Source organism: Hipposideros armiger, unplaced genomic scaffold, assembly GCF_001890085.2.
Source record: "Hipposideros armiger isolate ML-2016 unplaced genomic scaffold, ASM189008v1 scaffold_115, whole genome shotgun sequence".
Classification (NCBI taxonomy): Eukaryota; Metazoa; Chordata; class Mammalia; order Chiroptera; family Hipposideridae; genus Hipposideros; species Hipposideros armiger.
Genome location: NW_017731465.1, coordinates 3,067,736 through 3,080,467, shown reverse-complemented (window position 1 = coordinate 3,080,467; position 12,732 = coordinate 3,067,736). Strand labels below are relative to the sequence as shown.

The following is a 12,732-nucleotide window of genomic DNA, read 5'->3' as shown; positions in this document are numbered from 1 at the left end:
ATGTGATACAACTTCCACCTGTCTCTCTCCCTCTCCCATAGAACTCAGCTACCATGTTATAAGAAAACCCAAGCCGCACAGAGGGGCCACGTGCCAGTGTCCCGGCTAAGGTTCACACTATCTACAGATAGCACAACAGGAGCTACATGAACGATCAAGTCTAGGGTGATTCTAGGCCTCAGCCTTGAGCTGAGCTAGTTGCTGTGGACAGGGCAGAGCTGAGACGTCCTTGCATCCAGGGTTCTGCCCAAATTGCACTTTCCAAAGCAACATCAACAGTATCATTGTTTTAAGCCACTAAATGTAGGAGTGACATGTGATGTAACAATAGATAAATGGAACAAACAACCTCTATTGTAAGAGAATAACAAGATGAGCTAAGTTAAAATATAAGAGGTGTAGATATTTGACAGAAGGAAGTTGAAGGATTCTTGTCTAATATCTTTTATTTCTTTGTGAAAAATGAGGCAAGATCTCACTTAGAGTGAGAGATAATGGGGGGTTCAGAATTGTAAAGAGAAGAGAATGAAATAGAAATCGTGAAGACTGGCAGACAAAGTTAATCAGATAAATGTGGTAGAATTGTCAAGTCATGTTGACAGTCCATTTGAGGTTGACTTTATCATGCCCTTCTTTGTGGCTTTCTCCAGCAGTGCTCAGCTCTGGGTTGAACGTGCTGAGAAATCAGATAGTTGAGTGTATCAGTTAGAGTTCTGTCAGAAAGATGTGATAAAAAGACAAGTGCAAAGGATTTGGGGAACTGTGTAATCTAAACTAGTTAAGGAAAATAAAGAAGGAGAGGGCTGATGGATGAATAGATGAGAGGTTCTGATGGTGAATGATCATAATGGGAATACTTAAAAAGCAAGTAAAAAGGAGAGGACTTCGTAATCAGAGAATGACATGCCTTCATTGATGATTGCTGAGCAGTTAACAAATATGGCAAGGTTTTTGGTAAGACTATCTGAAATGACATGAAAAGAAGGGGATAGGAGATAATGTAATTGAGGAACTGAGATACAATGGTAATGGATGGGTCATCCACATAGAATTAGAGGCCACCCATGATGAATGCAGGGCTTATGGTATAGAGAAAGGCTGTGAGCCAGGTGCTACAGTTTTTCATGAATAAAGAGAAGTACACAATAGATTGGTAAATGACAGCAACAGGATGGGGAATGTACCACTGAATGGTATGGGCCTTGTCTTGGTCTGTTCAGGCTGATATAACAAAATACCAGACCTCATGCCTTATAAATAACAGAAATGTATTTCTCCCAGTTCTGAAGGGCAGAAGTTCATGATCATGGGGTTGACAGATATGGTGTCTCGTGAAAGCCCCCTTTCTCATTGACAGTCATCTTCTCACGGTAACCTCATATGGCAGAAGGGAACTCATTCAGGCCTCTTTTAGAAAGACACTAATCCCATTCATGAGGGCTCTGCCCTAACCATGACCTAATCACTCCTCATAGGTCTCCCTTCTATTGGGTTGTTGGAAAAGTCATGACGTATTTTTTCTGTTTTTCATTGCAAAAATGCATCATGAGTTTTTCGACAACCCAATAATACCATCACCTTGAGGGTTAGGGTTTCAACATATGAATTTTGGGGAGACAAAAATATTCAGACCATAGCAGGCCTCAAAAGAGCAGGAATTTTTCAAGAGGTTGGGAGCATAATAATAGTTTTCCCTAATCCAATGTCTTCCCTTCCTATCTGAAAAGCCTGAGATCAATCTCTCCCTACCAATTAAAAAAGTGATATAACTTTGATACATAAATGTGGAATAAATGATGTGCTAAGAAGAGAGGGAAAGAGGTATCCTCTTACTAAGTAAATCAACTACTATTCCCAAATAGTCAATATACTACAGAGAAAGTACCTGCCAACTGAGGGGGAAGAGGAATAAACACTTCTAAAATAGGCTTGATTTTTTTGTAATTGTTTAACTATCCATGACTTTAGCTTCCACTATGAGCCAGTAATTGTGCCAAATTCTAGGGCTTAAAACACTAAACAAGGTAGATACTGTCTCCGTATATTATCAAATATGCTAATGTATCATTCATCATCATGAATTGTTAATTAGTGCATATTTCTTTTTAAAAGAGTCCCAAATTTGAATCAGAAACTCATCTGCATAGATATAGAGCATTACTAAATCTAATTTACATTACAACCAAAAAGTGAAAAACAAAATTATTACTACAGGAAACATTCTATACTATACTTCTTACAAAGTTCTCATTTACTAATCTAAATCTTCCACTAGACTAGGAGCTGCATAATGACAACTCTTTATCTCCCACCGCCCAGAATATTAAAAAATAAATGAATGAATTATAACTGATTAAAATATAAAAATTTAAGCTATACCTCCACATCAGGGGAAGAATTTATTATTTGCATTACAGTAATAAACCTCAGTATTATCAAGAAAAAGATCTATTTGTTAATATTGATGAATCTTTTGTTAGCTGTAAAAGCTGAAGGGGTGAAAAAACCTATAAAAAAGTAAAAGCATTAAATTTTTATAGCAATTGCTAAAAATACTATCTGACTTTATAAGCACAAATATTTTTAACTTTAATACAAATGATTGCAAAATCAGTTAAAATACATTTATTCTCTAAGCCTAGTTTATCAAGGTTTTACTGTACTGCCTTTTATTTGCTCTATAACTAGCTTTTATAAGTTTTGAGGTTAGCCCATGGGTTCTAGTTTTTCAAATTTAGGTGAACAATCCTAGATTTTCTGTGTTGATACTACTTGATTTATACACTTCAATTATGCAGCTCTGATTTTTCAAAATTAGAGTTTTGTTGAATTTTTTTTTTTTTTTAGTTTATCCTCATACAATAGATCTTCCATTCTCTTACTCCTATTAGCTGCCCCTGATCTTAAATTTCTCTGTATCTGCTATATACAAAACATCACAACTACACAAATACTTTGTATGCTTGGGGTTTTACATTAAGAGTAGAATGTTTTATGTTTTATTTCCAATACACTCTCCTGATGACCAACATTCAGAAAGTCCCTTTATCTGTAGTAGAGCATAAGAGTATCTTCAAAGTCAATACAATGATTCATAAATTTGTTTCTTAGTTCAAAATGCAGAGACTATCATTCTTTAAGTATAGATAAAAATTTTCCTTAAATAATTTCGTGATATTTGCTCAAACAGACTCATTTACCACTTCTCTACCCATATTATTTTGTGAGAACCTTCTTTAATTTATGCCCAAATCTTGCTCCTTTTTAAATGTATTCTTTCATTTAATAAATATATTTGAATCATTTGATTATAAAGGTGGAAGAGACCACAGCCTCATTATCAAATCCATTTTTCACAATTTTATAGCATAGCTTGGAGACATTAAAACACATGTCCAAAGTGAAGTAACAGAATGTATTAGGAAAACAGAATTTAGATTTTTCTTACTCTCAGTTCATGCTCTTACTACTATTGGGTTGTCGAAAAAGTCATGATGCATTTCTGCAACGAAAAACATAGAAAAAATACGTCATGACTTTTCCGACAACCCAATAAGTTACATCTTAACTTATATATTTAAAAAAACACTATAAAGGGAAAAAAAACTAATATGTACTTAATACAATATATGTTAGTACTATGTTTTGTATGTTCTTTCCACTATTCCACATGACTACAAAGAATAACAGCTTACAGGATGCATACCTGAATTATGAACGTAATATTTTATCTGACTTTTAATTATTTTGTATCTTTAAAAGTTATAATTTTCTCATCAGTGCTCTGGTTTTTACTGTTTTCAAAATGAAAAAGCTAAACTTTTAGTAGCTATAGTTCTTAACTTATAAAAGTTATATAATATAGATATTATAGTTCTATAGTTTCTAAACATCTGTCCTTAAAAGGGGGAGCAAAATGAGGATGAAATGTAGAAAAGATCCCTTGACCATCCAAGGTCATTCCCGCCACCCCACCCCCCACCCCATACACCCATGGCTGGGAGAATAAAACACCATCCACATATAAAACAACCATATATAATTTCTTAGAAATGCCATAGGTACCCCAAGTTCAATAAGCCCCCCAAATCTGCTCTTCCCCTTTTATTCATTTCTGACTCCATTATTGGCATCACAACCCATCCACCAACCACAGAAGCTAAAAACTTGGGAGTTATTCCCAATTCCTCCTTTTTTTCATTCCCCACATGTTATCAGTACAGTCTGTTTATTTTTCTTTTCCAAATTTCTCATATTTCAGATCCTTTCCTGCATCCCTACCTCTAGCCCTTTGATTAATACCCTCAAAGCCCCTCATTTGAGTGAGGAAGTCTTCTAATTGATCTTCCTGCCTCCACTCCACTTGCTCCATGGTGACTCATCTTCACATTACCACCAAAGTAATCTCTCTAAAACCGTAATTTTATCTCTCCCTTATTTCGAGGTCTGTAACAGCTCCCTAACATCTACACTGCAGGGGTTCTCAACCTGTGGGTCGCGACCCCTTTGGGGGTCGAACGACCCTTTCACAGGGGTCGCCGAAGACCATCGGAAAACAAAAAGATATTTACATTACGATTCATAACAGGAGCAAAATTACAGTTATAGAGTAGCAACGAAAATAATTTTATGGTTGGGGATCACCACAACACGAGGAACTGTATTAAGGGGTCGCAGCATTAGGAAGGTTGAGAACCGCTGGTCTACAGGATAACATACAAACTCTTTCTCTTATATGGCCTCTGTCCATATCTCCAGTCTCATTTTTTATTATACAGTCTTCCCTCTTCCCCACAACTAACCCTGTCTTCTGTCGTTTGGTCATAACGGACACACAGCTTACTTCCTTTTCCTGACGAGAGCATCTTGTTTCACACCTCTGCATCTTTGCTCACCCTGTGTTACCTCTACTCAGAACCCATTTCCCCTGTAATCCTGCCACTGAGCATTTCCCATTTCAGTGCTCACATCAGGGGCTCGCCTCCTCTTTGAAGTCCTTTTTGAACCTCACCCTCTCAGCCACGGTGTAAATGATCACACTTTCCTTTGGTTCCCCCACTGAACTTCTGTGAAAACATTTATAACAGTTTTGTTTTCTGTTTTTTGTTTTTCATTAATTTGTTAACATGTCTGTCTCCTCCTTCTGGAATACAGGCACTCTGGAGCAGGTGGTGTGTCCTATTTAATCTTTAGTCTCATAGTCTTGCTTAGTCTGTCATTTAGAAGCTCAATTATATGGATGGATGGATGGATGGATGGATGGATGGATGGATGGATGAACAAACGAACAAAGAAAAGAACCATATAGGATACTCTTGAAGGAATATTGTTTTAATTAAGATAAAATATTCAAAATTATATGGTACTGACCGCGGTATATTTATCACCCATAAATTCCACATTTTTTTATTTAACAGAAATTTTTTTTCTTTAAAAACTTAATATTTATTTCCCCTGAGGAAATCTGGTCACATATGTGTACTAGTACTTATTATCACCTAGATATAGAGATAATTTTTTGTAAGTGATACTAATTGGTTTATTAATTTAATGGAATATCAAAATGATTCCGGGTCAACTCCTGACTATTTGACAGGATCTTAACAGCTATCCTGGCTTACGTGAGATCTTTTCATGTGTTGCTTCTGCCACTCAGCCATGGCTTACTTTTCTAAGCTGCTCTCATGCCTCTAATTACCCGGCTGCTGAAAATGAAAAGCGACAATCTGTCTATACCTAAGTGGAGGACACTGACCAGGAGAATAAGAAAAATGGTTCCTGAACATGAGATGATTTTATCAAGTAGATAATCTGCACAAATGAATCACAGAATCACAAAACTGAATGACATAATATGTATTTACCATCGAAATAGTGTTGCTGTTTGTTTTGACTTTCTTTTTTCTTTTTTTTTAACCCAAGGAAGACTATTCCTAAGTACTTCTGCCAATCCACTGAATTGGAACAAATATCTGCTACTGATTTTCCTTTAAAAAAAAAAAGTCTGTAATTGAAAGGTTTAAAGATATGTGTAAGATATAAGGTAACTAAATTTGCTCCTAATCAATATTTAAATCTATAAAAATTTTCAATAAAAATATATTCACTGAGGGCCGGCCCAGTAGAGCGATGGTTAAGAACTGGCTTAGGATGCCAGAGGGCCCCGGCTCGGATCCCACATATGAGGGCCAGTGACACTGCCCTCCATGGCTAAGATGTTGAACAACAGCTCAACCTGGAGCTGGGCTGCCATGAGTCGCCGGCGACGGCGTAGGCTGCAGCCCCTGTGGCAGTGGGTTGCCATGGGCTACCGTGTGTAGCCAGCAGCCAGCGTGAGCGGCCAGCAGCTGCAGTGAGCGGCTGTCCAGAAGCCGGCGACTGATCTGCCTCTCCCGGGAAGAGCACAATGATGGTGCCAACTTGGGCCAGTGAAGCAATGTCCTCCACAACTAGACTGAAGAACAAAACAGCAGCAACTTGTCTGTTCCCCTTCCCCCAATTCCCCAACGTTGTTCCCATCCCCCAATTCCCCAATAAAAATCTTTAAAAAAAAAATATTCACTGAGATTCAGCATTAAAAACTACAAAATTTTAATTCTAGATGTGCCCATTAAAGAAATTAACTTTGTAGTTAACTTTACAGATTATACACAAATTTCCAAACTATAATAATCTGCTCACTAAATTTATAAATGCTTATTCAGAAGAAATGCTGAATAAGTTAATTCTTAGCTGAGAAAAGATAAATCCAGCATTTTGTTGATCTACACACACTTGTGAAGATCTACAAATTCCCAAGATGATGGAAAGATGCACTGGCATTTGTATTTTATGTAAAGACAGCTATGTTCTACATCTGTGCTGTCCAACATACCAAGTACTCATAGCCACATGTATGTTAAAAATGCAGTTCCTCAGTTGCCCTGGTCACACTTCAAGTGCTCTACGGCCACATGCAGCTAGTGTCTACCACATTAGCCAACACAGGTAGGAACATTTCCATCACAGCTGCATATATGATCCGGTAGTGCTATTCTACACCATGGCAAAATGCAAATTTCTAAATACTTTAAAAATGTCAATACAAGTTCAAATAGTAATTTTGTGGTTGGCTATTTAAAAGGAAGGGAAGACATATATTTACAGATGAGAAGACATAATTAAATACAAATAGTAATAAAGACTTTAAGAATATAAAATTAATTTTATATGGCTTAATTTGAAATTATACCATATTGAATCTGAAAAGACTGTCAAGGTAATTTAATCCGTCATCCTCCTTGTACAGATGAGAAAACTAAACCTAGAGAATGGTACAGGAAAAAATGACTCTCATTTAAGATATTTAATATATCCAAATAAAGTCACCATTGAAAACAACCAACATTTTCTATAATTGATAATAAACTGAAATAGTAAAGTATAAGCTATGTGTCATAGAATCAGCTTTTACTGGACACAGAAGCTGTTTAGCACAGTGGTTAGGATTTCAGATTCTAGGGTTATACTGCCTAGGTTCAAATGTTATTCCTTGACTTACTAGCTATGCAACCTTAGACAAGTCATCTAGGGTCTCTGAGCCTCCATTTCCTCAACTATAAAATGGAGAAATAAACTATTTCATAGGATTGAAAAGATTAAGTAAAATTATTCATACAAAGCACTTAAGAGAATATAGCACATAGAAAGCCTTCAAAAAATGTAGTTATGAAACTTGCATTTTGGTTGAACCTAGTCTCCTGGAGACTTTCTTTGATTAATTCCTATTCACCTTAAGTTCTTAAGACAGAGATACTCTGGGAAACATTCAAAGATCGTTATGTAAACTCTAGGTTACATGGTGGCTCTGCTACTTGGCAGTCATGATAGAGTCTGCATACAAATCTCTACCAACACTTCACCCACAGGCCTTAACACCTTTGCCATGCGAGGGTAATATAATACAAAGCCCCAAAGGCAAACTGGGGGGGTCTAAATATTTTTTTAATGAAATAAATAAAATAAAAACCCTCTCATGTTAAAATAAGTGGCATGTGTTTTTTTATGTTGGTGACTGTGGCTAAACTGAAAAGTGAGAGACTGGATAAGTGAAACAGTTTGGAACGAGAAGAGTTTAAAACTTCTCAGAGAATTATATACTCCTCCTTCTAAAACTTTATGTTTTCATGTATTAGCTGAAGTTTAAATAACTGTATTTAAATTTTGAAGTGCATATATTTTCAAGAGTAATTTTTTTTAAATACACAAAACAAGTATGTAATGGTAAGTTATTCTTTCAGTAAGTTTTAAGACATATCAGTACAAATTCCTAGTTCACTACAATAGGTACCTAACTTAATATTGTCTCCAGAAACTGAGGAAATGAGAATGAAATCTCCCTAGCTTTCAAGACTTACCCCAGAAAATGTTTAATTTTAAGAGTAGAAGAATAAGTTTCAATAGAATACAACATAGGCACCAGATGGTCAAAGCTAACCAGGACCCTTCTCAAATATCTTTATGCCAGCTTCATTCTTCTAGAATATTTTTAGCACTAAGCTCCAGGGTCACCTGTATGAGACATGGTCCAAAACAAACCTAAAATCTCAACCAACCTGATTTTTTTTTGGGGGGGGGGGAATGGGAAACAGTGTGTTTTTCTAGGACCCATCAGCTCCAAGTCAAGTAGTTGTTTCAATGAAGTTGTGGAGGATACAGCTTAGTGGCCCATGTGGGGATCGAACTGGCAACCTTGGTGTTATGAGCACTGTGCTCTAACCAACTGAGCTAACCAGCTGCCCCCCAACCTGATATTTTCAAATGAGTTTTTCAAATCAAACATTTTCCTATTGGTAGTTTTCAGAATTCTAACTTCACTTTCCATAATGTTAGCACTTATTGTATTTTGCTTTCCAGCTAACTTTTATATGTATATTTTCTCTCTTACGCTAGATAGTAAACTCCTTGAGCTTTTATTCACAGGGTTTCCAACTGAAACTAATACACTTGGCAGACATTTTGAATATACAGAAAGGGGTCAGGGTGCCAGGCTCTGTTCCTTACTGTGATACCACTAATAGTATGACCTCAACTCCAGCTTCTTCCGAGAGCAGGCTCTTTGGCTTTGAAGTGTTTTTATTCCATTGATTACTTACATTTCTAAAACTTTATGCTTTATGTATCTATCTGCTGAAGTTTAAATAACTATATTCGAATTGCAAAAGGCATATATTTTCAAGAGATTTTTTTAAAATCCACAGTTATATATATATAATGGTAAAGTTGTTCTTTCATTAAGTTTTAAGATGTCAATAACATTTCTTTGTTCACTACAGAACAGCAGCAGCATGTGGCCGGATAACTGCTCCAAATAAAAATTACAAACTGACCAACACGTGACATTTCAAATAACTGTCCCCATGAGACATCATTTGCTATTGTTTTCATCACTTTCAAAATTTATTCAAACTACCATAATGACTGTCAGTTTCCATTAATAAACTTACATAAAAAGCTGGCAAACATCCTTAAGAACTAGGCTGTCAGTAACAGTTAAAGCTTAGGAAGGAGTTTATTCATAGGAATAATTTAAGTATATTTAGATAAATATTTAAAGCTTCCACTCTGTTTTCTATAAACATTCCAAGGTTATCCCATAAATATGAGCTTCAAATTAATACTGTCTAGGAGAGAACTGGTTTGGTAACTTAATAACAGAAATACAGTAGTTCCCCTTTAGCCATGGCAGATATGTTCTCAAGACCCCCAGTAGATGCCCAAAACCATGGATACTATTGAACCCTACATATACTATTTTTTTCCTATATATACATACCTACAATAAAGTTTAATTGATAAAGACACACAGTAGGAGATGAACAACAGTAACTAGTAATGAAATTGAAAACATAACAATATACTGTAATAAAAGTTATGTGAATGTGGTCTCTCTCTCTCTAAAAATATCTTATTGTACTATACTCACCCTTCTTTTCTTGTGATGACGTGAGACGATATAATGCCTATGTGACGAGATGAAGTGAGGTAAATGACACAGGCCTTGTAACATAGTGCTAGGCTACTATAATGTTTACTTGAACACAAGCACTGTGATACCACTGACTGTCGATCTGATAACCAAGATGGTTACTAAGTGACTAACGGGCAGCTAGTGAATACACTGGACAAAGGAATGGTTCATGTCCTGGGTGGGATGAAGTGGGATGGCATGAAATTTTATCATGGTACTCAGAACAGCACAAATTTAAAACTTATGAATTGTTTATTTCTGGAATTTTCCATTTAATATTGTTGGAATGCAACTGACCTCAGGAAACTAAAACCACAGAAAGCTTTTAAAACTATGAATAAGGGGGAACTACTGTATATAGATCACAGATGAGTCTATTATTAATATTAAAAATATAAACACTGTACAGGCCAGTGCTTGCTAATAAAAACCACTGATATGATTCAATTACCACGCACACTTTTTGTAATACAATTCACACGTTTTAGCTTAAACTAATACAGTTTTAAATTAAAAGGGAAAATGACAACGCATCGGGCACAAATGATTCTTTACACTTTCCACATTCTTTATACTTTCTATACATTTATTTACTACATTTGTAAAATTTTAAAACAAAGATAACAAAGTTCTACCTCTACACTGACTTTTTAAAATCTCCATATCATATACTAAGGTGTGTTCATTGATGATGTGCATGAGAGTACATCCAACTTTTATGGAGCTCCTGATAATTAACACCAAAACCTTACTGGTGAAACATAAAGCATATAATCTGATCTCACTATTCATATTAAGCAAAATGAATGATTAAATCTTTTCAAATCAGCTCTGCTTTATTGATATACAAAAGTTATTTCTTTTATGCTAACTTACAAAATTGGCCTAAAACATGTTACAAACTTAGAAGCATTAAGAGATACTATTTACACAAACTAAATCATCAGGCATTCTCTCAAGTGCTGAGATGTAATTTACTCATGGCGCTAAAACAAATACCATTTGTTATGTGGTCATTCTGAATTTTTAAATCTGAGATGAATCTGACAAAGGCAAACCATTTATTTTTTTACACAACAATCCTGCTATATATAGAGTGAGGGGGACAAAAGTTTTTGCCATCCCCAAAATGTGCCTTTTGGGATATTGATTTTAAACTGGCTATTAAGAAACAAAAGACTCAAGGAAAAAAATCTTTGTTCCTCCTGCTTTACCTGCCTTAAGGAATTCAGATAGAAAAACCTGCTTAAAGGAAAGGAGCATCACCTTAGCATCATAATATAAACTAAATGTGGTAGACAGGGATAAAAGCCTGTTTCTTAGACTTCCCTATGAAGTCTATGACCTGTTGTTTCTGGGTGGCCCGGCAGGAATTTGTTCACCACGTTTGCTCTTTTTCTTCTACCTGTAAGTAACCTGCTTTTCCTTTGAAATCCCAGACCTCTGCTCCCTTCTCCTTTATGCAAAATGGCATATAAACCTCAACTGCCCAATGCGTCTTTAGGTCTCCTATCTTATGGCACTCCCAAATGTACATCCATAATAAATTTTGGAGCTTTTCTGTTAATCTGTTTCATGTTATTAGCACAATTAGAAAAACTTAGAAATTGGGAGGAAAATTATTTTTTTCACCCCACAAAGTATATAGATGAATGGATGGATGGATGGATAGACAGGCAATATTCGTATAGCCATACAGAAATTCAATTTTCATGGCTTTTTACTGTTTGGTGTAAAGTGTGGTGTGCCTGCACTTTCAGCTCTCAGAAGAAATCCACTGTTTTCTGGAAGCTTTTCAACTCCGAGTGACCTTTAAGTTTTACAGAAATTGTAGCAGATTCTTGAAAATCTGAAGAAAAGGCAAGCCTGCCTCGCTTTCGTTCTCTATTGGATAAAGTTGCTGTTTGGTCTTCTATGTTCCATTCCTAATCTGAAGAGGGACGGTCTCTAAAACATAGTTGCCCACTCAGGATTAACCTCACCTGCAAGGAGCGAGACGAGCAGCCCTCACCTTGTGTGTGATAAGGTTTGTTTGCAACCGTGATGGAGGAAAAAGAGCCAATTCTGCCCACAGCACTACCTGTGGCTCCCAAAGAAGTGGGGGGGCAGGGGGTGATAAAGGGCTGGGATGGTACAAGGGACTTCTTTATCCCGACCATGTTTGGGGTAGTGTTTCAGGATGTGTGAGTCCCCCTCGCTTTACTGAGAAAGGGAATCGCAAGGACCGTTCCTCTCTCCCTCCTCTCTCCATCCGGCCCTTCGCGCTCAGCCCTCAGACCGGCGCTGGGGGCAGGGAGGTGGAGGAGGAAGGCAGCTGGTCCCCAGGGCCCCCGCCAGCAGCTCCCTTCGGCCGCTGCGAGGCCTGGACCATGCCCTCAGCCTCGGGGCACCGACCCAGAGGGGCGCTCGGTGCCCCCGCAGGACCCGGCCTTTGACTCACCGCTCTCCACCTCGCTGCCTTTCTTGGCGGTCGCCGCGTTCCCCATGACTGGGCGATGGGAAGAGGGGGTCAGGGAGGGAAATGGGGGCTGGGACCGTCCCCGCCGCTCCAGAGGCTGAGGCAACTCCCGCTTCTGCACCGGTCAGAGCGGTGAGTGTTCCGGGTGCTGATGCCAGATGACCGGCGAGAAGGCCGGGCCGACTCCGGGCGCGGGGCTCCGGCGAACTCCTCTGCCCCGGCGGCAGCAGCGGCGGCGAGCGGACACTCCCCCTTCCCCCGCCCC

At 37.7% G+C, this 12,732-nt stretch overlaps 1 protein-coding gene across 2 annotated transcripts in view; it reads right to left on the bottom strand.

Annotated features, from left to right (window-relative positions):
• The window catches only part of PRKACB (protein kinase cAMP-activated catalytic subunit beta), a 109,246-nt gene extending 96,536 nt beyond the window's left edge, over nt 1–12,710 (bottom strand). The window contains exon 1 of one of the 2 annotated variants that reach the window (XM_019647754.1): nt 12,450–12,710. In XM_019647754.1, coding sequence (XP_019503299.1) covers nt 12,450–12,495 — 46 coding nt within the window. In that variant the 5' untranslated portion in view covers nt 12,496–12,710. The remainder of the gene's footprint in view (nt 1–12,449) is intronic. The other variant, XM_019647750.1, reaches the window with a different exon arrangement.
• Nucleotides 12,711–12,732: the final 22 nt, after the last annotated feature.